Source organism: Nansenia antarctica, assembly GCF_963989245.1.
Source record: "Nansenia antarctica genome assembly, chromosome: 11".
Lineage (NCBI taxonomy): Eukaryota > Metazoa > Chordata > Actinopteri > Argentiniformes > Microstomatidae > Nansenia > Nansenia antarctica.
The window spans coordinates 15,552,062-15,579,575 of NC_137681.1; the positions used below are offsets into that span (position 1 = coordinate 15,552,062).

Genomic DNA, 27,514 nt, shown 5'->3' on the forward strand with positions numbered 1-27,514 from the left:
ATTATTGCGATTCGCAAGAAGATTTACAGAGAGAATTGTTGGAATAAGTGTATTCTTAGCACTGCAATGTCACACTTCAGGTTCCACTACATTAATAAAACCATAAAGCCTAAATTGAGCTTTTTCTCAGCCTTGTATCTCCCTGCCTGTGGCACTGCAAGTATATCATCTATTATTTGTTTAGAGACCATAAAGGCAACTTTTTGGAAATGTATTTAGAAGAAAACATACTTATCGTGCAACACAGAAAAATAATACATATAGGTTAATTTCAACATTACATCTCAAAGTTGTGGTATTGTGTTGTTACATAACCACTACAACCATCAAGGAAGCTAGTGCAGTTAGAGACGGTATCTATAATAGATGGTACAAGGAAACTTGCTGTTACATCTCCTTCAACCTTACAAACATTACATATTGTACCTTTGACTTGTTTCAAATGCGAACACAGCTTTTCTATGTATGCATACAACAGTTATAGGGAATGTAATATGTAATTCACTCTAGTCAGTCTATAACATGGGTCCACAGAGGTTCAGTACTTCAAGAGATAACAGATTTATCTCTTTCCTCTCAGAATTGACGAGTGACAATGATTGGTCTCAGTCACTATTTGAACTGGATCAAATTTTAATCATAACAAATAATCCAAACTGGATTTAGCAAACATCAGGTGGTAAGAGCCACAGAGAGTCTTTAGAGAAGTCATTTTTTTCCTTTTCCTTTTCCTTTTCCACTCGGTTTTTTCTTGCAGTATTTTGCCTCCAGGTCACCCAAGAACGAGTTGAAGTTTTTCTCTTCAGTCTGTTGTCTTGACTGAAAAGAGAGAGAGACATCATCAATGGCAGCTTGGAATACACATATCCTAATTCTTTATGGTGCTTGATGGTGACTTCACATCACTCTGGTCAACTGTACTACCTTAATCAAGGCTACCAGGCTGTCACTGTTACTATCCATGCCCAGCTCTTGCTGCAACTCCTCAGCCTCCAGACGCTCTCTCTCCGCCTGAAAAGAGAAAGACGAACACTAAACATAATCAGCAACGGTGAATCTAGAAATTGGGTGACCATAAAGACACATTCTGAAGTCATCCAAAGTGAAGAGGCCTGCATGGACTTCTTCCAAGTACGGAGATAGCACACCTTCCGTTTGCGGTCATTCTTCTTCTTGGTACTCTCGTGGGTGAAGGCCTTGTAGGCGGGAAGCTCCTCAGAGTCAATGGCGCTCTGGAGGAATGCGCTGATGCGTGGCTCGTCCTCTTGGGTGGCGCAAAGCGCATGCTGCATGATCCTGTTCATGTTCCCCTGGTGCTCCTCATAGATCCGCTTCAAGTCCTGCTGCTCCTCCTCAGAGCCCCTGTATGACTTCTCAAACTCCTCGATCTGTTGCACTGTGATCTAGGACAACAGATTTCATTCAGAGTTCATTTGTTTTCATGTGAGACCCCTGTGATCATGTTCTAGCCTTTGACTTTCTGAATTCAGGTATAGTGTCTGGGCTGGAGAAAAGCTGTATCATCTTACACTTGGAAACATTGTTCTCCAGTACTCTTCCCAGTTGCGGTCTAGCGAGTCAGACTCCTCATCTACGATGCCCTGCTCGTTGTATATAACCCTTTGGTCTTGGTCACTCAGCAGTGCATACACTTTCCCAAGGGCCTAAAGTGTCAAAACACAACAAAGGACAACATATCAGATAATTGCTTGTCCTCTAGTAGGCTAATTACTTTACGGGTCAACTAATGAAACAAACGGCTTGAAACAAAACTGCACATAGCTTACTACTTTCTGACTGTAGATGTCACTTACCTGGAACTTGGCAGTGGCTTGCTTGTCACCTGGAGCTCTGTCGGGATGGACTTTAAGTGACATTTTATAATAGCCACGTCGGATCTCTGCCTCTGACGCAGCTTTTGTGACACCGATGACCTCATACAGATTTGACGTCTTGAACAGCTCGTCACACTGCTCCAGTAAATCCATGTCTGCAGCTGCCGGATAAATCTGTGTGAAGTCATGGACAAAATAAGTCAAGACATTGACACCTTATTCCCTGTGTAATTTCTTTGTCAGTGGCCATAGCTGGTGTAATGGATTCTACAAAAAAAAAAAGACTCAGCTGCCTCCATTACCCCAATCATCACCCACATAATAAACCTCTCCATCAAACAGGGACACGTCCCCCTTGACTTTAAAATAGCAAGGGTAACCCCACTGTATAAAAAAGGAAGCAAATTAGACCCAGGCAACTACCGACCTGTTTCTATTCTTAATTCCATCTCGAAACTTATGGAAAAAATTGTTTATGAACAGGTTGATAGGTACCTTACCGAAAAAAATCTGATGTATGAATTTCAATCAGGATTCAGAACATCCCATTCCACTGACACATGCCTTCTCTATTTGAACGACCACATCAACCATGAGGTGGACTCGGGCAAGTACTGCGGCATGGTCATTGAAATAAGCCAGTGGCTTTCTTGGGTTTTTATCCTTTTAGTTGACCTTGTATGTAATATGTACTTTCATGTACCTACTTCTGCAAATCTTCTAATAAAGTTTTCAATCAATCAATCAAACACATGTATGGCATTTCATAATGCTCTATACTGCACCTTGTAAAGGATTTTTAACATGTATGTATTGTATGTTATGCATGGTGTATCCATTCTCACACAGAGTGTAACAGTGGAGTGTTCCTGTGGGATTGTTGAGAGTCTGGCTGTCCTGTTTATGAACACAGAGCCCTGATTGTGTTCATGGACAGCGATGGAATGCAGACTCGTTATCAATGTTGTGACTATGCTGACAGTATATCAAAATGTACAATGTGAGAGTTGGCTGGCAGTCTTTTTTGAAAGCTTCCCATTGTGAAGTCATTTGACTGTCCCAACTCGAGTTGAATGAAAAGATCCTTCTCGTTCATAACCCACAACACTGGTCACAGACAGTATGACTAAATACAGCTTCGTTATTACAAAACAAGCAACAGAACCAAGACAAGAAGAGGAGCCTAAAACGAGTTGATCAAATGATCATAACTAGCTAGTTAGAACTAACTGTATAGCCAGGGCTAGCATTATTTATCCACCTGACAGGCTAACGACAGGCTAACATCAACAGACTAGCTAAGCTTTAACTATCTCTCTGATGATGAATGAAGCAACATTACTTGCTTACTTAACTGATGTACCAACAAAACAAGAATGTTTCACCACTCACTTATCCTCGATGTTTTTGAATGAAATCAATCACAGGTTCTTTCGTTCTTTCTTTCTTTCTTCCGTCCAGGCTTGACTAGGCTTGACCACACAGCTGACACTCTCCAAAATTTGGCGCGTCGTTTGCGTCATCGCGTCATTGCGTGCCATTGCGTCATCGCGTCATTGCGTGCCATGGGGTTTTCAGAACAAGAGACCATCATGCACATATAAACCAAACCGGATAGTCATAAATATGAAACATTTTGTCTACTATGGTATTCATTGATTTATTTGTTCATACATTCATTTATGTGTCTATATGTTTATTGTTAATTTTGGCAGACTTGGTCATCCATATTCAATATCAGAGAGTGGCATTTAAATAGAATGGTTATAAGCCTGCTAAACATGCTTTGTAGTCTTGAACACAGCCTCGAGCCTTGTGCTAAGGCAGGGGTGCGTTCAAGTGCCGAGATGTAACGGGGCTGTGCATCGTTGATAATGCATACATGTCGGGACTGCACTTAAATACATGGACCAGTTATTCAATTATAATATGTTCGATCGGAGGTCAAGTGCCGCACTCGACATTTTAAAATGCTCTCAGAATGTCAGGGAACACTTCGATTTTTTTTGAAATGACAAACTTGCTACTTTAAAACATCTACTTCCTTCCTTGCCAAACCGGAGCTAGAATTCTGAGGGTTCGTCAAATACTTCCGTCAGAGTAAATTCTCTCTAGTATTTACGTTACGAGTGTGAAAAGAAAAGTGTCTGCTCATATTTATGCCAGTTGATTGATGCAATAAAGGCTCAACTAACTGGATGTGTTATAATCTGGATCTTTCATCCATGCCAGCCTGAGAGAGTGGGACACGTAGTAAAGTCAAGAAGCCAGCTTGCTGAACGATACCAGAATCAGAGTCAGAATAATGTCCAATTTCATCGCGCTGCAGAGCCAGCTGGCCTCCGTCATGGAGACGCTGGTCCACGCAGCTGTGTCCGAGCTGGGCAAGCTAGAGGAAAGCTCTGTCTGCGTGTTCAACCTGGAGCTGATCCAAGAGCAGAGTGAGGATCTGTCGGCCAAATTGCAGACTGAGAGCCAGATCAAGATGGTGAGTTAACTTGTCTGTAAGAAAGTAGTCTTAACTAGGAACTAGGGTACCCCTAACCCCTAACCCCTAACCCTAACCCTAACCCCTAACCATAACCCCAACCCCTAACCCCTAACCCTAACCCTAACTCCAACCCCAACCCCAACCCCCAACCCCTAACCCCTAACCCTAACCCTAACAGACTGGGTTTCCTATGGTGTAGTATCAGCTGACTTTGCCTGCCCCTGCCATTAATTTCAGGAATTGGTTCATGGCAGGATTTGAAGTATTTCACATTTCTAATGTCAGGTGTCATCTCAGAGATATGAGAGAGAGACACTTTAACACGAGTTAAACATTCAAACCTTGAAGCTACACGTGGTTTGTTTACAATCACTGGAATGAAGACAGTCTTAGATTTTTGGATTATGGTAGGGAAAGACAATTTAAAATGAGACGTTAATAATGACACGAATCGTGTAGCTTAATTGAAATACCAATTGAACAGTGGGAAATCTTACAGAATCTGCCTTTAATTGCAATTCAACCATATGACCATACGAATGTGTAGAATGTGTTCAGATGTAAACTGTCAACAATGAGAACATTTAAATCATGTAATGTCTAATGGTTTTGCTTTTTTGTGCTTCCCATCTTCAGACACACTTTGCCTCAATCATGGAGATACTTGGCAACGAAGCACTGGGTAAAATTATGAAAATTGTGGACGACACAAAGTTCTTGATGGACTTTGGGTGCAAGTCTTTCAAAGGATTCAAAGGGAAGAAATCCAAACCTCAAGGCAGCATCTTGAATATCTTATCAGTTGGAGGGATGGGTAAGTGATGGTCAATGTTAAAGAGCTTACCTGTGTCCATGTAGTTATATATTTTTTTTTTCAACATTTACAAATTCTGGAAGTACTTGTTAGTTCATTGCTCATTATGGTTCATTCTCTTTCTCGGTTATAGCAGAGGAACATTCTTATGGTGGTAGTGGCACAAGTGCAGAGGGAGGAGTGTTAATGGAGGTAAGCACTTTGCAAATTGCTGGTTTCATAAGGAAAAATATGATCTAGTATTTCAGTTGCATACCATGTTGTCTAGGTATACAGTGCTTGAGACCCAATGCAATGTTTTTATATTTGTAGTCTGCAGAAATAGAACTAGAACTAGAGGATGAGGATGAACCAGAATATCGGCTGGTCCCGGCTGTGAGTGTCAAAGATGAGCACGGGAACATAGACCTTGGTGCCATAGCAGAGAGTGAGTATAACATTTGTCACATCAGGCATCATGATCTTAAACTACCACCCAAGATTTTTCATGGATTGTTTCCTGTTGCTTCCTATTTGCCCTACACAGGAGCTGCTGATGATGCCTTGGGAGGGAACTCTGCCTCAGAGCACCAATATAGCACAACGAACTACAACCCCCAGCCGAACCCTGCTGATATCCTATTGGAGTCTCTGATGAGCCAAGGAAAGAAGCTCTTCATTTGCACAGAGTGTGGGAAGAGTTTCTCCACTCAGAGTAACCTAAAGTCCCACCAGCGACTTCACACTGGAGAGAAACCATTTGTGTGCATGATCTGCAACAAAGCCTTTGCTCACAAACAAAGTCTCAATGATCACATCCGCACCCACACGGGCGAGAAGCCTTTCACCTGTTTGGTGTGCGGAAAATGCTTTGGCAAGCAGGCACACCTCAAGACCCACTCTATCATCCATACCGGAGAGAAGCCTTACAGCTGTGACAAGTGTGAAAGGAGCTTCAACCTGGCCCAGAATCTTTCCAGACACCAGCAGATTCACACGGGGGAGAAGATCTTCAACTGTTTGGTATGTGGCAAAGGTTTCACCCGTGCTGTGACACTGAAGACCCATCAGCTCATTCACACCGGACAGAAGCCGTTCAAGTGCACTCAGTGCGGGAAGAGTTTCCGTCATGCTGTCAATCTGAAGAACCACCAACGGATTCACACAGGAGTTCGGCCGTTCAGCTGTGACCTGTGTGGCAAGACCTTCCGTCAGTCTGTGAATCTGAAAATACACAGGCGGATCCACACCGGAGAGAGGCCATTCGTCTGCAAGGACTGTGGTAAAAGCTTCAGCCAGCAGAGTAGTCTCATCTCACACGGACGTACCCACTCGGAAGACAGGCCGTTCCCTTGTGCTTGCTGCGAGAAGAAATTCAACAACGCAAATAGTCTGAAGTTGCATCTGCGAATCCACACGGGGGAGAAGCCGTACAGCTGTGAGATCTGTGGAAAGACCTTCAGTCAAGGAAGTCATCTGCGAACACACAAGAGGCATGTACACGCAGGGGGGAAGCAGTACATATGTGATAAATGTGGCAAGAGATATTCAGACCAACGTAATCTAAAGATGCACAAATGTGTGTATGCCTGAACCTTCCAGGGTGGTGTGAAGGATGAATTGTTTGAATCTTTGAGTTGTTTTTTGTAGTCTATTGTTTTGCTGTATTCAGGCCTGTTAGGCTTTGAGAGACCCTAGTCTTGTTCACCAGAGGTCGGTTCAGCAGGGTGTAACATTACAGAACTTTCCATTAGAAAGTTAGAAATGTATTGTGTATAACGGTAACACTGAGGTTAACGGTAAACGATGATGGGAAGAGTCTTGTCGGCTCTGTGCATTATTTTATTTTTTATCTTCAACGTTGTGAACGTTTCACCCATAGAACTAGAACACTTTTCACCTCACCGTACATACCCTAGTCGTGTGTCTGACGACACCGTGTGGGAGAGCCTGGAAGCCTGGTGCTTCAGGCTATGGAATCCTCCACATTGATTTTCAAACTGAAAATGAGTCTTTTGGATAAGATTACATTGTACAAGAAATGTAATGGTTGAAGGAATAGGACTTGGTTTCAAGAGCTTGTTAAATTATGGAAAGTAAGCTAGTAATACACAGAAACCTAATAATGGTGTCTTGTTAATGTATACTGTAAATAGTGAATAATGTTTTTTTTGGGTAAATGTGTAAGATGCATAGTTTTGCTTTTAGCATACTAATAGCTAACACTGTGTGCTTTAAAAACATATTTATACTGAAAGCTTATTAAGCTGTAGTTGGGGCTTATTATTTCTTGGATGTCACCAAATTACATTTTTCCAATTTATCAGTCTCCATTGATTTATTTCTTACCACATACTTGTTTATTTTGGTCTGTTTTCCACAGACATGAGTATTCAGTCTTGACATGTTGTCCAATGTCTTCAATGGCTTTATTATTACAAGCAATTGGTCTATTACAATGCTTAATAAAATGCTGTTGCTGCAGGACTGTTCTCAATACAGACCAGCTCATATCCTATTATGGTTGGTTGTGTGTTGTTGCAGGTTCAAGTCGATTGGAAATATAACATGATTTTATAAGGAGTGAATAAAGACATGCAATTCTGTGATGTTTGATATCATCTTTGTGTGCTGTGCTCTACTGTCTTATTATCCACAAACTCGGTTACATGGGAATTCGATCAGCTGTGTATATTTTATATATCTTATTTTGCATAGATTAACGGTAGACACAGAAGAAAGGAGCCTAGACAAATTAAAAAAGGGAGTATACTAATGCAGAACCTGGGGTTAATGCTGATTTTGTATACATCTTGGTTGTCTCTTGTTAACTTTCAGAGCTAAAACTCCCTTCTTTTGGGCTGCAGGAAAGTTGAATATTGAAGTCAAGCATTTTACATGGCAAATCATCCTCTCTCATAGCCTAGGAAAAATGCAACAAGTATGCCACCAGGTGGTCTATCCATGACAATGCCAGCAATTTTCATTCAATCGAATTACACGATACAGGACAGGAAAGGACACATTGTATGATCATCAAATCAATTATGCTTTCAGAATAGCATTAGAATACAAGTCGTGAGCTTGTAACACCACACAGGCATTAATAAACACCTAATGGATCAGATTATGTAAAAAACTCAATTTTGACAAAAATGGAGATAGAACCTTATAATTCTAACGTCACGACATCCTGCAGTTGACGGGAGAGGGGAGGGCTCGTATGTTTATGTGTCTGACGTCACGGTCAGCTGTGCCTGAAGCCAGTGAGCGAGCGTGTGTGTGATTGTGGATGATTCAGCAACAGAGCGTTTTTTGACATCGCCGAGCGTAGCAACACTGACAGCACCGAGGAGACCATTAGCATTGTATGACTCGTATCGAAACGTTTATTGGACAATTTACCAACAAGAAACGCGTATGAACCTGACGAACATGAGGAGAGAGACCACTGGATAAGGTGGACCTGCCTGCTGGAAGATGTTGTTTGCCATTTAGCTAAACGCTAGAGTTAGCTAGCTTCCTCTTTATCAACAACTGTAGTAAGTAAACCCGATAACCCGAATGGTTGGTTCCCCATTCTGCTATCAGCATTTGAGAGATTCTAGTAGTTACACACGGAGTGAAACTGTGGCGAGCCTCTGCCTGGCTAGAGCTAATAAGCTAGCTAACGTTGCTATTCTGGAGCCCTGCCACTAAGCCAGTGGTCCTCAACCGTCAGTGTGACACTTCAATTCAGGAACTGACTGATGCAGATTGATGCATCATCTGTTTCCATAGGTAAGTCATCAGACCTTTTAGTCAACTGTCTGTCTGTCAGTTTCAAAGGTCAATTGGACAATAAAGTGTCCTGCCCTAGACTAGTCATGAAACCCACCCAAGCCAAGGCCTGTTATAAGCAGGACATTAATATATTAGTACTGTACAGTTGGCCTTCATTACTGTGCTAGACAGAGGTACACATAGGCTTAACAACTTGGCATCAAATGAGCATCATCAGGTTCAGACCAGTGAGCTGTGTAGTGCTGCTGAGAGGTAAAGACAAGAGAATCTCTTATACTGCCTCTCTAAAAGCAACATTCCACACACGTCTTGTCATTCCAAGTGTTTCCAAACTGCAAGTCGTAAAAACCCTCAACTGATTGAAGTGTCATTGTGGTCTTGTCATTGTAAAAGTCCCCTACCGTGCTTCTGACCGGCTGGCAACACAGTGATGTATTGGTTTGTTTGGTCATGATGGGGAGGTAGCCTCTCTGCACAGCACTGCTGAATGAGAAACAAAAGCTCCCCCCCCACCTTATTTTCAAGCTTATTGTATGGTGTCTAGGCAGCCAAACACACTTTATGGCTTTGGCTCCATAATGGTTAATATAACTGGGGAACAGTGATTCCCAGGGGTCCATTATTTCTCTCTCTTTCTTTCTCTGAGAAAAAAAATGAACAATTACACAGAGAGGGCGATGCAGAGAAGGCCTGCTGCCATTGCATTATGGAGGTCAGTCAGCCCCAGTGGAGAGACACACAGTCACAGCCTGAGGGTGAGGTGAGTCTTCCAGTAGTCATGTGTGCCAGAGCAGAGTACAGGCCGGGGATCTGCATCTGCATGCACTGACGCATAGGAGCCGCAGACACCCATTAGCCTAGCTCTCAACTCTGCTCTACCTACTGTAACAGGCCCATGTCATTTGTTTGGCAGTCACGACGTCATGTCATGTCCGCTAACCGATACTGACCCATGTCTCTGTGACTCACAAGTCACTACTTACATTTATGTCAGTGTGACGCCAGTTTTTTGACACCTCCTTATTTGCCAAATGATTTACAGTTTGCGTTGAGGTGTGGTATCCATGTTTGTTGAGCTGATCTCTCTCTCTCTCTCTCTCTCTCTCTCTCTCTCTCTCTCTCTCTCTCTCTCTCTCTCTCTCTCTCTCTCTCTCTCTCTCTCTCTCTGTAGTGTACATTTAATCACAAGGAGGGAGAGATTAAAGCTCTCAGTGTGCTCTTAAACACAAAGTACCCAGTGCTTGTGCTTATCATGTCCCATCAGAGCTTGTAGACATTATCCTGATATGTGCAGTTGTTCATCTTGGCCAGACCTGTGAAACTGACGTAATTGGCCAAATACTTGCTAGCATACTTTCTACTGTTCTAGTAGTAACTATTGCTCTAACTTAAATCCTCTTATAGAGAGCGCTTTAATTTGTGCTCTGGGTTTTGTTTTGTTTGGGATTTGGTTAAGGAATGATAACATCTAACAAGTCTCGGGATAGGACTTTGGGTTGCACCCAGCTTCTATTCTGAATCACTAGCCCTGTCTGGACACTCCCGTTCTCCTCCTTCCAGGCTCTTCCCTGTGGGCATATCTGATATCCATTGATAATTAATGGCCCTGCCGTCCTGGCCTTTGTACCTGGGGTGTGGCGTCTGCTGCAGCCCAGCCAGTGGAGGCTGGTAGAGGTAGAAATCGAAGGATGGGCTCATTGTAATGCATGCAACGGAGTAAGGAATGTTCAAACCTTTGTTACCGTTCCTCATTCCGTTCCATGCTTTACAATGAGCCTGTTCTCTGAGTTCTACCTCCACCAGCCTCCCAGTTACTGGGGGTTTTACAGGGCAGTCTGAGAACACACGGCTTGGTATTACCGGAGCATAATATGAGCTCTTCATCAGAGGAAATGGAAGGAAAAAAAACTTCAATGTTACCTCAGCAGCACGTCTTCTCTGTGCCTCAATGCCCGGAAAGATAAGAAATCGTGTGTTTGCTCTTCTTGTAAACAGTGCCAGAGTCTCAGGAGATAATGCTTATAAAGTCAAAATACGTTGTATTCTCTCAATGTAAGCTGTTGAATGTCAGTTCTTCCTTCATATAGCCTAGCCTACTGTTGTGCTATTGAATAAATAATACCTATAACATAGCCCAGGAGGTGTTAAAGGTATTATAGCCTACCTATAGCCTATAACATATAAAAGCAGCTATACTGACCCCACTGCCCTACAAAACCCTGTTTTCATGTTATCTTCAGTAGGGAGCATGGTAAGATGCATTAGTATGCTTTTCAAACTCCCACAGGTCTGAAACAGGTCATTCTCTGAAGGCTCATACCATAGCATATTTCCCTCTCATGTTCCTCCGAGGCGTAAACCTCTCTGATTTAGTCCCCATCTGATAACAAAAGTTGTTTATGAAACACCCCTGTTCTCCCGTTATCTGGTACAGAAGGGAGATGAAGTCAGCTTTTCGGTGTGTTTCTATATTGAGGACGGTGAACTTGTGTTCCGTACCTGAGGTCTCTGTCCGAGACTCTGTGTCTGTCTCGGTGTTGTTCTCTCGTCTGTGTTGTGTTGTCCCAGCTGGTGCTTTGGAGCCTTGTGTATTGTGTGAGCACTGATGCACCCATTGTCATGTGTTTGTTTAAGGCACTGGCAGCTGCTTTGGTTTCTGTGGGTAGTGTGTTTTGTCTAGTAGTTAGCATTATGGCGCAGTCAAACGAGTTTAGTACTCACCGAGATTGTCTAAAAGTTTTGGTTGCAATGTAGCCTAATGCTAATCGTTGGTGTTCAATTAAGACAATGTCAAGACAACCCTGTTTGCACCGGAAGCTCACCGACTCTTCTCTTGTTTCTGCCTCATATCTCCGCCATCATTGTGCCACCTGTTGGATGTCACACTGTCTCTTATCTAGTCGTATCTAGCCTAATGCCATTCAGTATTGACCTATTAGTGTCATCGTTGTTGTATGGAGGCCTTTGTGTGAGTGAGGCTCACTTTTTTTCCCCACTAAGCCCTCAGACAGACACACCCTTCCCTCAAGAGAGAGCCAACGCTCTGGCCTCCAGAGGCACTAGGCCACGCAGCAGACAACCTCTGTGTGTGGGGCAGGTCTAGAGAGAGAGCACCAGTTGAGTGGACTCAAAGAGAATGGCGTCCTTTGTCTGTGTCCAGTGAAGGGGAGTTTATGTGCTGGATAACGTTGAGGGAACGCCGCCACAGTACAAGAGGGACTTTGTCCAGCAGAAGCAAAGCCTGCTGAGGAGGTGTGGGGAGTAGGGAAATGAGACTAAAGACCCGAGGGGCCACTGCAGTACCTATACGCTTAGACAGCCTGCTGACTTTCAATGATGGAGGTTGAGTGTCCTGATCCCTCTGGTTTTGTTGTGATGTGTGTGAAGTGTTGGAAGTGATGACATTATGAATGAATGAATGAATGAATGGTCTTTATTGTCATTGATATAGTACAGGTACCAAACAACGAAATTTGGGAGGGGTGGCTCCCCTGGTGTTAGGGAAAAAAAAAACTAAAAACAAGAAGGGAAAAGAGCTGGTTTACATAAATAAAGGCTATGTACACTATCCACTATACTATACTATACAAATAAAACACTGTGCTGTACTCTATGCTATGCTATACCTATTCTAACATTTCCTATCTCTGAACCTTATGTACCCGAGGGTTGTCATATTGCACATAGTGTTATTGCACATTCATTTAAAGTGTCGCAGTTTGCAGGTTTGAAATGTACACAGTTGTGTTTCAGTATTACACTTGATTTCAATCTAGTAGCTGCCATCAATTTGTCTAGATTGTCCATTATGCTTGGCTGGCGTGCGTGCAGGCATGCGTGTGTATGCGTGTTGTGTTCATCTCTAACAAGGCACAACATAATCACTCGAGTCATTTGATTTGTGGATCTCTAGTCTGTATCAGCCCTCAGGACTCGACTACACTAGATTATTGTATTAGCCACGGCGCTCATCATCAAAGGTGCTCCTGTATCTGCAGATGCCAGAGATGATAGATAGATAGATAGGCTCTAGGGGAGATGGAGGAGAGGAGAGGAGAGGAGGAGTGTGGAGGATGGGGTCATACAGTCACCATCTGGAACAGGGGAAGCCAGTTATACAATAATATACATATTGCACTTATAACCTACCGTACTTATATACCCACCTCTCTCTCTCTCTCTCTCTCTCTCTCTCTCTCTCTCTCTCTCTCTCTCTCTCTCTCTCTCTCTCTCTCTCTCTCTCTCTCTCTCTCTCTCTCTCTCTCTCTCTCTCTCTCTCTCTCTCTCTCTCTCTCTCTCTTCAAAGGGGTTATACATAGGGATGCTCCGATCTGGATTTTTGGGGCCGATACCGATCACCGATTTTTTTCCTCAAGATCAACCGATACCGATACCGATTTTTTTTAAAATACATAACTGTAGGCCTACTGACTGGATAGCCTACATATTTTTTGCTTTTTAGACAAAAGTTTTGATCCATTAGGCACCAAGCAAACGCAGACCCATTTTTATGGCATAGTAAAGGTCTGGCCTATCACCCAGTTAGGGCCTGAAGCCCAAGTCAGTCGATATGGCTGTATAAAAGACATCATAAACGTGGCCTTCATGGTTTACATACTGTTACGTCCTCCTATGTTTTCTGTTCAGTTATCAGTCTTCCCCAGAAAAGAAAAAAAAATAATAATAATAATAAAACGTTTTTTGCGATCGGCCATTTTTGCCGATCACCGATCGAGTCATTTGGAGTGAAATCGGCCGATTTAAATCGGTGGCCGATAAATCGGAGCATCCCTAGTATACAACATGTGGTAGCTTTTCTGTCCCACTGGCTATTTAGGGTAAACATACTCACCATAGTATTATTAGCATGTTGCTGCTCCTCTCATGCGTTTCTGAGGTGCATCTGAAATTTAATTTGCGGTGCATGAAATATGAGCTAGCATACTAGGATATATAACCTAAGCCTAGCCAAGAGATCAATGTATTGACTGAATGAGAGTGAAGAACGCACCGGACCTACACAGGAGTGTCAATCTCAAGGCACTGAATGCTCTGCTCTCCCTCCATCCTATGGTTTATATGTGTCCTCTGCTATTAATAGCCATGTCCCCTCTCCCCATGGTACCAGAGGAGAGCAGGCATGAGTGTGCAGACGGGAGATGATGGACGAGGGGCGTATGTTGTTGCGGTACTACTAGGCCATTCATGGAGGATTCTCCCCATCTCTCTCCTCATCCTCTCTCAGCAGGTTGTGGTGCGTGTGTGTGTGCGTATGTGTGTGTGTGTGTGTGTGTGTGTGTACCAACACACAGTTCAGTACACAGTGCAACGGTTATGTCATCATGCATACTTCAGAGCAACACGGTGATGAATTGGGAGTTGTTGGGAGAGGTGCTTTCTCTCAGACACAATAGACAAACGGGTGAGATTATCTAACGTAGGCCAGGCCTGTAGGCTTACTCACCTTTTTTGAATGTTTTTATATGCATGCAAAATTTGGCAACATGGTTTGACTGACTGCTTTGCATCGGCTCTATTGTCCCAAGAGACACTCAGGCAGGTCAACGGATCGATTCCTCCATCCCATTGCTATATCATGTTGCCACTGATCAATAGGTGTGTGTGTGTGTGTGTGTGTGTGTTATATGATATTGTATGTGTATATTTTTTACTGACTTCTAAGCTATATTTGAAAATGTTCATAGCATTGTGAACACCCCCCCCACCCCCCCACTAGAACTGGATGGAGGCTTCAGTAAATTATTTATTTGATCTACTAGGCCTTGATCCTTTATCTTCAATGTGCACAGTGAACCAGCAAGGCAAACCTCCCATGTGTTGGTCCATATGCTTAACGTTGGAAATAGGCTATGTGTGGCGAAGGAAACACTCTAGTGCAAGACCAAAGGAGCTGGGTCTCTCTCAGGTCTGCCGGACAGGGGGAAGGATGCACCCTGGCGTTCTCACCATCTGCTTACCAGACCCCTCTCCCACCAGGCGAGGCTGCTGGAGGGAGTGGACCAGGGGAGGCTGGTGGAGGTAGAAATCGGAGGACGGGCTCATTGTAATGCATGGAACAGAATGAGGAATGTTGGATACCAGGGCTTGACGCTTACCTTTTCCCCAGGTAGCACTGTGCTACCATGTTGAAAAATTTAGTAGCACACCAAGAATTTCAGTAGCACAATGAAAATTGCGCAATTTTCGTCAACAACGACAACAAATTATCAGAATCATAACATATCAAAATGATCATAACCGGCTCTTGGCCGTAATAAAAATGGAGACTCACACAATGTAAAGGGGAAGTAAGAATATTAATTTCAGTTGGCCCACGGTTCGGTATGAACCTCGGTTTTTGGGTCACGGTTCATGGTTCGTGTTTTTTTTATTTTTAATGCTACTATTTATTTACAAACTGTTACTTTATTTTGCTTATACTTATGGAACTTTAACATTTAGACACATTCCAGAATATGACTGGTATATTGTATAATATAAATATATATAAACAAAAAACACTTTCAAATGTAAAAGAATTACATAAACACTTTCAAATGTGACGTGTTGTGGATTGGAACTAAGCTATCATAAGCTTTCAAATGATGTGTCATACATTGGAATCCGAAAAAAATTGAAGTTAGAGTCATTTGAATGTTGTTAGACGTCAGGCACATATGGGGTTAACCTCTTTGTAATGAAACCGGAAGCAAACGCTGCTAGCAGCTAGCGGCTAACAAAACACAGCGCTACGAGCGCATTTTAAGCGCATATAGGACTCGCGTGAAGCATTTCTGCGACACGCGTTTCTATTCACTGTTTTCATTCCCTCATCGCTTATACACATAAGTTTGACTGCGCATGACAGTAGTTCAGCAGTCTTTTAGTCGCACTGGTGCGATTGAATGTATTTCCAAGTCGCACAGAAATATATTCACTCGCAAATGCGACAGTCGCACTGTCGAGCCCTGGATACCATTCCTTATTCTGTTCCCTGCATTACAAATAGGCTAAGCATCCTCCGATTTCTCCCCCCTCCAGCCTCCCCTCTCTCCCATCTGTGCTCTCCTATAGTAGAGACCCAGCTCAAGTGTTCTGTCTGCTGTCTTTAACGAGGCTCTTTAGGTTAGCTGTGCAGACCATTGAACAGTACCAAGATCTGTGGATTTTGAAATAGGCGTCTACACTATAAAAGTGAAACAAACTCCCAGAGCCAGACTGGCTGGTTATTGCACCCAATGAACTTCTTTATTACGTTTAACATACCGTGTGTGTGTGTGTGTGTGTGTGAGTGTGTGTGTGTGTGTGTGTGTGTGTGTTTAACATACCATGTGTGTGTGTTTTTTTTTTCCTTCTTTATGACGTTGTGAAAAACAACTTGTACACAATGTAAGAGTCTCTGGTACTGCATGAACTTTGAAAACGCCAAAGTCCTTTGGACTTGGTGGCGACTTTGGAGTGATGGATGTTGTCGATGGTAGGGTTAGAGGATGCCTCAGTGTTGGGTGTTGTAACCTGTAATTGAACTCTGTCCCCTTCGGCTTCTTTGGCTGTATTGATCGATGTGTTCTCTCTAACCCCGGGCTATTTGAGCTGAGCACAGCGGCACCACTGACGGGCAGCTCTCCTCTCACAGCCCTCTCTGTTTGTATCTGTTTTCATATTTATTGTGTATTTTATTTTTTTACATTTAGTTTTCCTGTGAATTGTATTGTTTTGTGTACGAAATATAACGTATAGCCTAAATAAGATTTGATCTCTCAGACCACTGAGCACCGAGTAGGTACAACATCAAGTGCAGATTATTAAGATAAATTACATTGATGTTGATTTAGGGGTTCAAAGACAGTCAAGCATCAAATCTAGAGCATAACCTCAGCTTTTTACAGGGATGATGAGAATGAAACATGGACGGGGGGACGGGCGTTCCTGAGTCCTGATACGTTATCATCACTGTGAATTAGAGCATGATCTAACCTTTTCCTCAAAGGATGTAGGTTAGACTAGGGATGGGGAGGAGAAGGGATGCTTAGAAGGGCTACAGTGGTTGTGATGGTGTAGAGATATGGATATGTCGGCATCTGCTCGAATGGAAACATGGAACTCACTACATGCGATCAGGTCTTGGTCCTTGTAGCTTTTTAGACGGCTACATCTTTCCCTGACCCTGTCTTGCTCAGCCAAGGCGGGGCCCAGACATTCTTCCATGAAATATTAAAGCACCTGATTTTCCTGAGTCGCGTGCTGGGATCCCGTTCTCCCAGACAAGAGGCAGGGAAGGGCATTCATCTATCAGTCACCCCTCAGCTTCAGTTCCTATACAGAGACACTGATTTCTTCTAAATGAGGGGAAAGACGAGGTAGGCTAATGTTCTCTCTTTAACCAGAAGCAGTATTTTCCAGTCTTCATTTTGTACGGGAAAAGGCAGCAGTGTTTGGGAATTCTGAGATGAAAAGCACTTTATATTGTTCATTGTAAGCAGATCTTGGCTTGGACCAAAGCATTAAGTGGAATCCTACTCAGGGTCTTCCTGCTCTTATTTAATTAGAGGTAAAATGTTATTTTATCAAAGCCGCCGTTTCAGCAGTTCTGTGGTAGCAAAGCTTCGTCGATCTCTTCTCGTGTGAGAGCGCTGACGCCTGAAGACAATGTTGTCTAGTGGAGCGGTGGAGGCTGGTGGGGGTGATGTAGTAATACCGTTGGCTCACTGATGCTGTCCTGCTACAGACAACACCACAGGATGGTTTCGCTGCTATAGTAGTCTGTCTATACACATCCATATCTGTCATCCTCATTCCGTTCCATGCGTTACGATGAGTCTGCTCTCCGATTTCTACTTCCGCCAGCCTCCCCTGTAGTGGACATAGGCTTACTATAGCACTGAAACCATCTTGTGGTGTTGTTGCTAGCAGGACAGCATCAGTGAGCCAGCGGTATTTTATTACATCACCCGGTTATTGTCTCTGGAGTGAAGGGCGGTTGGGAGGCTGACTCTTCTGACGGCTTGGCAGCTGCCGCCTCGCCCCCCATTACTGAGAGTGGCTCATAAACTGGTTACTGTAAGTCTTTCCTCACATCATTAGATGGGCTTCTCCTTTTCAGGATGGGAAGGCACCCGTGATCATTGTCGTTTTCCCGTTAACCTTTCCTATGGCATTAGTCAACATTTAATTTATTGGACATTGTAGTTTGCTGGTTTGCATAGCATCTCTTAGGTCTCTGTGGTCCTCTGTGGCTCAGTTGGTAGAGCACGGCGCTAACAACACTGGTTGTGGGTTCGATTCCCGCTTGGACCATATCATATGACAAATGTATGCACTCACTGCAATGTAAATCGCTTTACATAAAAGCGTCAGCTAAATGGCATATATTAGCCTATATATGGTTAAGCTGGTATTTTGTGGGATTTCCAAACATTCCATTCCACAATGCACTTAGTTTTATTGATATTTTGATCATAGTAATCTTCAAATAATAGAGCTGAATAGATTGTGAAATGTTGCCAAGCTTTTACTGGAGGCCTAGTCGTTCATGCATACAAATGGGTTTATTGGCTAACAGCCCAACAGGGTACTGTAGGCTCGGCTTCAATTAGGCTTTCTACATTGGAATTTCCCTGTGTCCCTCTGCAGAGGTGTGACTCAGCAATGTGGGGAATGTTTGTGTGTTCAGGGTAGGGATTAGTCTACAGGGTGCTTAACCTGATCAAACACACACACACACACAAACGTACACACGCAGTCACGCTCGCCCACACACATACGCACACACACACACACACACACACACACACACACACACAGACACAAGACAGGATGGGGGCGAAACCACACATGCACACACAACCACCTCACTCTGCCGCCCGAGACAGCATCTAGACAAAATGACTCGCTGCTGAAGAAGTGTTAGTATTCACATTTATTTAGACCTCTCTCTGCGTTGTATTTTGAGTCATAGTTTCCAACGGCCTTGTTTTGTGGTCTTGATGTGCGAGGTGGTGGAGCTATCGGAGCCATCGACACCATCCTTCAGTGAACCTCGTGGCCCTTTAAGTCTGCCTAGCTGCTCTCTATGCATGACCCCCCCCCCCCCCTCCCCCTGCTCTGTACTAGTGGGACTTTTGCCCTGCGGTGCAAGAGCACTTATAGATATGGGTTAATTATCATGCATGAATTAAGAATAACAGTGATTGTATGGCTGCTACAGTAGAACCGTTCAGTACTCCATGGCCATGACATGAAAGTGGAGGGTGGTGGAGGTAGAAACCATTGGGCTCATTGTAATGAATGGTTTCAAGCCATTTCAAGTGTGATACTTAATAATATAGTTATAGAAACAATAGCCTCAGCAGCCTTCCCTGAGGCAACCATACCATTGAATTAGACCTACTAGGCTACTAGACCTACTATGACTTTGTAGGCTTGGATCTATTCTGTGAGGTACTAGGCCCTATTTATTGATGATGTGGCTTTTGATTAGATTAGATTAGTTTAGATTAGATTCAACTTTATTGTCATTGACAGAGTAGTTTGTGCAAAAAGTAGTAGCGCAAAAAAAGGAAAAAAAACATGATTATGTAGACAGTGGTATGGTATGATGGTTTTAAAAGGTTTACCTGTTTTTATCATAATTATGATATGTGGTCCAGATATGTACACAGCCATTAGCACAGCCATTAGTACAGCCACTCAGTTAGGCTAATTAACTTCCAAAGTTAACCTATCTCTTTCACGTTTCTGAGGCCAGTCATTTCAGTGTTGACGCGAAGTCTACATGTCTGACCTTTCTACTCCAATCGTAATGAATGTGTTTTTTTTCTTTTATTACACCAACAACTCTCCCTCTCAGCTGTCTCGTCACCCCAGACTGTAGAGCACTTGACCCCCCTCTTACACTACTGAGTGACTAACCGCATCGATTCATACAAGTCGGCAGAAGGACTCTCCTCTCTCGGATGCCTTTTAAAAGCCTACATTATGACATTGTTGTTATCATCTGTTGATATCAAATCCTGGCTCCAGTCTGGCAGCAGCCCTGCAGCCAGCCTGACCATGTGACCAGGGGGAGTCAGGTGGCTGGATGAGAGGCTCTCAGTGGGATGATCACTGATTGGCCTTTCTATCCATTTCCCATCAGAACTAGCCTATATACCCGGTAGCGGATGAATACCGTGTGTTGTGTTCTTCTGTGGTTTGGCTGGACGGAACACCTTGTTGTCTTATGACAATGATCATGATGATGATGATGATGGTGGTGGTGGTGGTGGTGGTGGTGGTGATGATGATGATGATGATGATGATGATGATGATGATGGTGATGATGGTGGTGGTGGTGGTGGTGGTGGTGGTGGTGGTGGTGGTGGTGGTGATGATGATGATGATGGAGTGACAGAGGGCAAGGATGGGGAAATCACACAAATCCCACTTCACACACAGGCTCCCTGGTAAAAGAGACTGAGATTTGCATCCCAGTAGGACTCCTCTGGTTAAATACCATATAAAAATAGGATAATGAATAGTAAAATGTTCTGAACTGATATGTGGGAAAAAAACATCGTGGCCACTGGCAAGAGCACCCCGGTGATGCATGCAAAGACGAGGTTATGTGTTATCTACAAGGGCTAGGCTACATGTTGTCAACAAGGGCTAGGCTACATGTTGTCAACAAGGGCCTAGGCTACATGTGTTAGCTACAAGGGCCTAGGTTACATGTGTTAGCTACAAGGGCCTAGGTTACATGTGTTATCTACAATACGTGTTGCATTTTTCAGGTCTTTTATCAATGTTGTTTTATCCCCAACATGATTCTGCTTGATTAACCATTAGTGGACACTAGATGTTCATTGCCTGGCCTATGTTCCAAGTTATTTCCAGAAGCATCACATTTTCCTGGGCTGCTGAATGCTTTAATGTCCCCCACACTTGTACTAGATCTTACACTGATCAATAAAAGCTGTCACTGTTTCGCTTATAAGATTTCGGTGTGGCACTCTGGCCATTCTATGGTGCGTGTGTGTGAGAGAGAGAGAGATCTCAAAGGGGATCTATCCAGGATATGACGTGATTTTGGTCAGAGACTGTTAACCTCATTTAGCCTATGTGTGTAATGACACTTTGGCTGGCCTGCCTGTCTGACCTGGTTCTGTCGGGTGGGTTGGGGGATTACACTGGCTAGCACCGATGTGGTGTGTATCGTACCATTCAGGCTTCAATCAGACCTGCTGTAAGCCCACAGGGGATAGTCACTGGGTGGAATGTGGGTCAGTGTAAACTGTGGTGTGTGTGGAACATGTACCCCACTAGACCACCACTGTACCAAACACTGATGCAAGGAGTGTCAAACTGCCCTGCGTCAGTACACATACGCTCATAATGCTGCTCTATACATGACATTGCAAATAGTAGAAAAGTCTAAAGACTAGACTTGGGCCAGTGAAAGTATCATATGAAGCTGCTAAATAGTGTGTGTTAGCTGCAAAATATCCCCCAGCTCACATAGTCCTGCGTGCAGCCCAGAGGTCAGTGTATTAGTTAACAGACAGGACAGGAATAGACCGGAGTCCGTAGCATTGGGCCCCTCACGCAGATGAACTACCGGCAGGAGTGCAGATGATCTCAGTTTGCTTTGGACTTGGATCAGAGCCAGGAAAGAGAGTTGGAGGGGAGGGGGGCGGTATATGGATAGAGGGAGGGAGAGAGTGCGCAAGTGACAGAAAAGTGGGAGAAAGAGAGGAAGAGGGAGCTGGAGAGTGCCCAGAGAGGAGAAGGTAGAGCTCATTAGCACGCTGTGCAACCCCATTCATCTGCAAACCACCCCTGTCCTTGGCCAACCTTGCATACCCATACTGCAGCACAACACTTTCCCCTGCAGTAAGCAACAGAACCCAGCTCACGACAAGCAAAATGCTCCGACAGTACCCACTCTCTCTCTTCTCTCTCTCTCTCTCTCTCTCTCTCTCTTCTCCCTCTCTCTTTCACTTCCCTTTCCCTCTGCCATTCAGCCATACGAACAGACATCCCCTCTGATGAGTAGGGGTTTGTGGCTTGCAGCCAGATCTCCATTGATTGCTGAGTGGACCCTCATAGACACTCCATAATGGATTTCTCCAGTCAGAGAGCACAGCTCCTTCTCTGTTGTTCCCATATGTACCGGACGGTGTCTCAACAGAGAGAAGATGAGACGACTGCTTACCAAGCATGCACAATACAAAACATAAAATCATCAAGGGTACTAGTACACAATAGTCCAAAAGTCAAAAGTCAAAGGCGTGTTTCCATTATGGTCCTCCTATGACAAGTTGGCGTTATCGGCAATAATGTTGTAATCAGTATGGCAGAGAGCACTGTAACCCTAATTAGTCATTCTGACATCAGATCATTTGATAGCTAAGCCTACTAAAATAGGCCTATAAGCTTGAGCTTCATAAGTGCTTTACAAGTAGTACAAGATATAGGCTAATACAAGTATCTACTCAGATTCTTGCAGTACATTGAGCTTATTTTAAATGTCTCATATTCTGTGCCATTTCAAGTGAAAACTCACTGGGTAAAGCCGAGGTATTATAGATCTGAGATCAGTGACCTTTGTTACTGAATCTCTCCCTTCTTCTCTGTGTGTAAACAGAGCTGAGTGGCCACCCCAGCCAGAGACAGATACAACACCGAGGTACATGACACTCTGGGGCAGGTTGAGTTTCTCACTACTGGGATGTACGTAAGTCAATATTTTTTTAAAAATAATGTTACTTTTCATTTGCACCTGATGCTGGCCCATTAGGGGTAACTTATAACTAATGTCCTCGATATTTTGATGTTTTACTTTCAGACGAGCCTTGTCTGTGCCATCTTAAAGCCACTTTTCTCTGTTCAACGATAGTAACCCCCTTGATGCTTGATCTGCACCTGATGCTGGCCCTAGAGGGCAGATTATGACGTCAGTTTTATTTTTTAACACTTTCTGTGTAACAAGCATACATTTCTCTACTCTTTCTCTTTTCTTGAACTGAATTGGTGCTTTGTGCTTCAGGTCCTGTGGAGACAACTTTCCCTGGTCATGCTTGCTGTGTCCCTAGGCACATCCATGACCATGTAGTGTCTAGTCTCGTGGTTCCAACCATGGAGGTAGAAAATCGGTGGACAGGCTTATTGTAATGCATGGAATCGAATGAGGAATATAAAAACACACGACGTCCTTCGATTTCTGCCTCAACCAGCCTCGGTGTGAACCCGTGCCAACCCCCTGCACGCTGGTCTCAACAAGTCTCTGTTGGCAGGAACTGGCAGGGGAGCTTTTTTGGCGCTTGTCAGTTTCACGTTTTAGTGTATCCTCAATTTAAGCCCAATCCTTTCCACAGCCACAGGCTGCTCTCTCTACTTAACTCCTCAGAGAAGCTAAATCCTGCTCCACCACATTTACCAGTTGTCAAGGACATCGGCTACTTGAATCGTACATTAAATCTTTTGATCTGTGTTTTATTTCGGTAACTACAGTGGGGAGAACAAGTATTTGATACACTGCTGATTTTGCAGGTTTTCCCACTTAGAAAGAATGTAGAGGTCTGTAATTTTTATCATAGGTACACTTCAACTGTGAGAGACGGAATCTAAAACAAAAATCCAGAAAATCACATTGTATGACTTTTAAATAATTAATTTGCATTTTATTGTATGAAATAAGTATTTGATCACCTACCAACCAGTAATAATTCCAGCTCTCACAGACCTGTTAGTTTTTCTTTAAGAAGCCCTCCTATTCTCCACTCATTACCTGTATTAACTGCACCAGTTTGAACTCGTTACCTTTATAAAAGACACACTCCACACACTCAATCAATCAGACCCCAACCTCTCCACAATGGGCAAGACCAAAGAGCTTTTTTTTATTTTTATTATTTATTTTTTGGCTGTGAGAGTCAATTTATTTAAGCCCGCTGATTTAGGTGAATTTACCCTTGAACGTGTCACCTTAACCATCAACGCAACAATTGCCCCCCCTGAGAGATTTGGCAGGAGCCGCCACTGATGCCCTCATCTCTCTCTGAAGATCCCTCCTTGAGCAGGGGATCCAATCCAGGATTGAGGGGGGCGATGGTCTCTGATTAATCCAGTTTGAGTCCTGTTGGAAGGCCTGATGTGGACTCCCCTGTGTGTGGCAGTCTGTCCTGCGATCCTTGCTGAATGGTTGATGCCACCTTGTCCACTTCTATGCCATATTGGGTATCTACGGCTGATGATCGCTCAAGCTTGGCATGTTCAGGCTGGGTGCTATCCCTTTTCTTGTCATTAGAGGGCAGGCTGCCCCTGTCTGCCTGGGCCCTGGTGGTCTTCCTTAGTGCATTGCCCTTCATCATAGCCAACAGGTGGTCCAACATGATGCAGCCCTCCTCCTGGACTGGGGGGGCTTTACGAATTATTTTTCCGTTCTCCCCCCTCGGTCTCTTGGCGTCATCCTCCTCTTGCTGTTTCTTCCTCTTCTCTGCCTTGATGGCCTGCTCTCTCCAGGTCTGGTTTTCCTTGATTGCTTTAAGGAAGAGTCCTCTGAAGGTCTTGATGGTGTTGAACAGCTCCTCTAGTGAGAGGCGGGACGTGTCCTCACACAGATACTCTGCTAGCTCTTCCTTCTTCTTTTTGATGGAGGCAAAGAGCTCCTGCAGCTTCTCACAGGCCTCCAGGTTCCCCTTCATAGCAGTGAGATACTGCTGCTTGATATCCTCCTGAGAAGAAGAGGACACTTTTTTCTCAGAACCCTTCAACCGTTTGACCAGTGAGCTCGACTCTGCCTGAATAGAATCCACATTTATTCTAGCAGCCTTTTCACAGATCTCTAGATCATCCGGAAGGTTCAGCAAGTCAGCATGGGTTTTCTCCGCCTCCTCCAGGATGTGATGGAGCAATGTGATACGGGACTTGTTGGCTTTGGTATCTGTGAGCTTCAGCAAGGTGCTGATCTTGAAGCCATCTGCATTGCCTATGTGACTCCCATAGTTGAGGAAGTTTCCAATATCAAGTATGAGCTTGCAGAAACTTGGAAGGCGGGTGCTCTCCTTCAAACTCTCACAGGCTGCGTCCAGCAGCTCAGCTTTGGGTTGCAGCATCTTTAACACAGAAGGGGTCTCCTCACAGAGAAGCATGCACTCGATCCTCATGGTGTAGCATGAAACTGATAGGAGCTCGAGGTAGAACCGATCCACACCGGCCAGCTTCTCTATCTCCCCTTGGTATGACTTGAGGTTCTCAATCTCATGTTTCTCCGGCAGTAACGTCTGCATCTGTTTCAGCACCTCGACGTCAAACTTGGAACGGTCCCCATTTTGGATCATAGCTACAAAGTCTTTATGTGAGCATCTGAACTGCTTCAAGAATATGTTCAAATCTAGATTTTTCTTGGCATCAATGAAGGATATCTCTTTGGGCTCTCGTTTGACCGTAGTGTTGGTACTTTTGGCCTTTGAGTCAGTCACTGGCAGACAGAAGAGCTCCTCAATGCTGGAGTAGTCAGGTTCCAGGGAATCAGACTGCACTGACGACCACATGGATTGGCTTTCAGACACCACTCTGGAGGGCAGCTTCTGCCAGTTGAGCTTCTTCATGCGCAGTGTGGGACAGCGGCTGGCCTTGGGGAGAGGAGCGTTCTGGGGCACAATAATACCTCCTCCAATACCTGGGGGAGGGGGTGGTGGGGGAGGGGGGCCCATACCAGGCAGGGGAGGGGGAGGCGGGGGGCCCATACCAGGCAGGGGAGGGGGAGGTGGGGGGCCCATACCAGGCAGGGAAGGGGGAGGAGGTGGACCTCCCTGCCCCATCCCTGGTAGAGGTGGTGGAGGAGGAGGTGGCATCCCAGGTAAAGGAGGAGGTGGTGGGGGTGCACCATAAGTGGTGCCTGGCAGGGGTGGGGGTGGGGGAGGAGGAGGGTTTGGGGTAGCAGCAGGAAGTGGAGGGGGAGGAGGGGGAGGAGGGGGAGTTACGGAAGCCATGTCTGATTGGTTGGTTGTGCTGCCGAGCAAGTCTGTCTGGATTGCCCTGTTGGTGGTCTTGGTCTTGGGACTGGCTGAGATCTGTTGTCTCTTGGAAGAGAGCAGGCGCTCCATCAAACGTTCAGCGGAGTCCATTTGTGAGTCGTGGGCCAGCAGAGTGGCACGGACAGCCAGGGCCTCCAGGGTCAGCCACACGTCTCCCCGTCCTGGAGCCACCAGCAGCAGAGCCTGCAGGATGGACAGCAGCTGGACAGAGGCTGGGGAGCTGCTCACTTTGGTGAGGAGGGAGGTGAAGACCTCCTGGTGACTGCTCATGTCGATGCCTCCGTACACCCTCTCCATCTCCTCCGCATCCTCGGCCATGGAATCCTCAAAGGCCTCACACTGGATGTTCAGGTCCAGGTCCTCAGTCTCCCTGTTACATAAACACACATGCACATATGCACGCACACGCACACACAACATAGGTATTGATGTTTGGGAAATCTTACAGAAAGTGACTGTGACTGTTGTTCCACCAACATTTGATTAGCATTTAATGCATCCCACACCTACCTCAGCATTGGCAGTATATCCAAAACTGGAAAATACATAATTAAGATGAATCCCAGTACTTTCAATATCTCAATATCTCTATATTATCTCAATGGCCAATGCACACAGTGTTTTTGTAGCACTGTCAAATGTTGCAAATGTTGTAATAGTTTCTTATTGCATCACAATGGGACAATTGGAAAAACTTCAACATTCTAAATTGCCTGACACAGAAGAGCTTGCCTTGAAAACGCCTTGTCTAATGGTTTCTATTTTATTTTTTTAAATAATTTTTTTACTTTCTTTTTATTGAGATGTTACAGATATACAAAAATAATACTTTTCAGTTTTGGTTTGTTTTTACACAAAACACAAACATGTCCCAACCCTCCCCCCCCCCCCCCCCCCCCTATTATTGGGTTCCAGGTGAAATAAAAGCGGTCTTTGGACCCCCTAAGTGTATATTTAATCTTTTCAAGTTTCAAGTGAAGCATAAGGTCAGTCAACCATAAGGAGGAATTCGGTGGTTTGGGGGATGTCCAACAAAGCAAAATCCTCCGTCGAGCAAGTAGAGTGGCAAATGCCACAATGTCTTTATGCTTGTTAATAATCTGTTGGTCAGTTGGCGCTATGCCAAAGATAGCTGAGTAGGCGTTAGGTTGCAGGTTCAGATCTAGTGCCTGTGAGAGGGTCCTGAAAACTGCTGACCAATAATCAAATAATAAGGGACATGACCAAAACATGTGTGTTAGCGTTGCCGGAGCGTTATGACATCTGCTACAATTCTCATCCACTTCAGGATAGATTCTGGCTAGCCTAGATTTGGAAAGGTGAATTCGGTGCAAGACCTTAAATTGGATTACGCCTAGTCTAGCACATGATGTGCTCCCGTTAACTCTCGTCAGAGCCTCAGTCCAGGAGTCATCGGGTATTACGTCCCCTAGCTCCTCCTGCCATTTCTCTTTAATTTTGTGGAGGGAAGTGTCTCCGAGGGATGATATGCTAGAGTAAATACTTGATATTAGGCCTTTTAGATTGGGAGGAATTTGGAGGATATCATCTATAGCAGAAGGTTGTGGTGCATTTGGGAAGTTTGGATCCAAAC

General features: G+C 44.4%; 2 protein-coding genes across 3 annotated transcripts; one reads left to right on the plus strand and one right to left on the minus strand.

Moving 5' to 3' along the window:
• Positions 1 to 304: 304 nt before the first annotated feature.
• On the minus strand, positions 305 to 3,314 carry dnajc9 (DnaJ (Hsp40) homolog, subfamily C, member 9). 2 transcript variants are annotated; one of them, XM_080542618.1, is made up of 6 exons: positions 3,228 to 3,314; positions 1,815 to 2,009; positions 1,530 to 1,664; positions 1,149 to 1,403; positions 925 to 1,011; positions 305 to 819 (listed from the first exon to the last, which is right to left on the minus strand). In XM_080542618.1, the coding sequence occupies exons 2-6, from the start codon at positions 1,986 to 1,988 to the stop codon at positions 709 to 711; spliced, it is 762 nt and encodes a 253-aa protein (XP_080398744.1). In that variant the 5' UTR covers positions 1,989 to 2,009; positions 3,228 to 3,314; the 3' UTR covers positions 305 to 708. The 2 variants fall into 2 exon arrangements, with proteins under 2 accessions (XP_080398744.1, XP_080398745.1); XM_080542619.1 differs by having other exon boundaries at positions 1,815 to 1,996; positions 3,228 to 3,308.
• Positions 3,315 to 4,140: 826 nt separating this feature from the next.
• LOC308167853 (uncharacterized protein) lies at positions 4,141 to 27,353 on the plus strand (the record flags this gene model as incomplete). The annotated part of the gene is made up of 6 exons (XM_080542331.1): positions 4,141 to 4,323; positions 4,963 to 5,140; positions 5,274 to 5,332; positions 5,453 to 5,567; positions 5,667 to 6,616; positions 27,315 to 27,353. 6 exons carry the CDS (start codon positions 4,141 to 4,143, stop codon positions 27,351 to 27,353), a joined length of 1,524 nt encoding a protein of 507 aa, XP_080398457.1.
• Between the last annotated feature and the right edge of the window lie 161 nt (positions 27,354 to 27,514).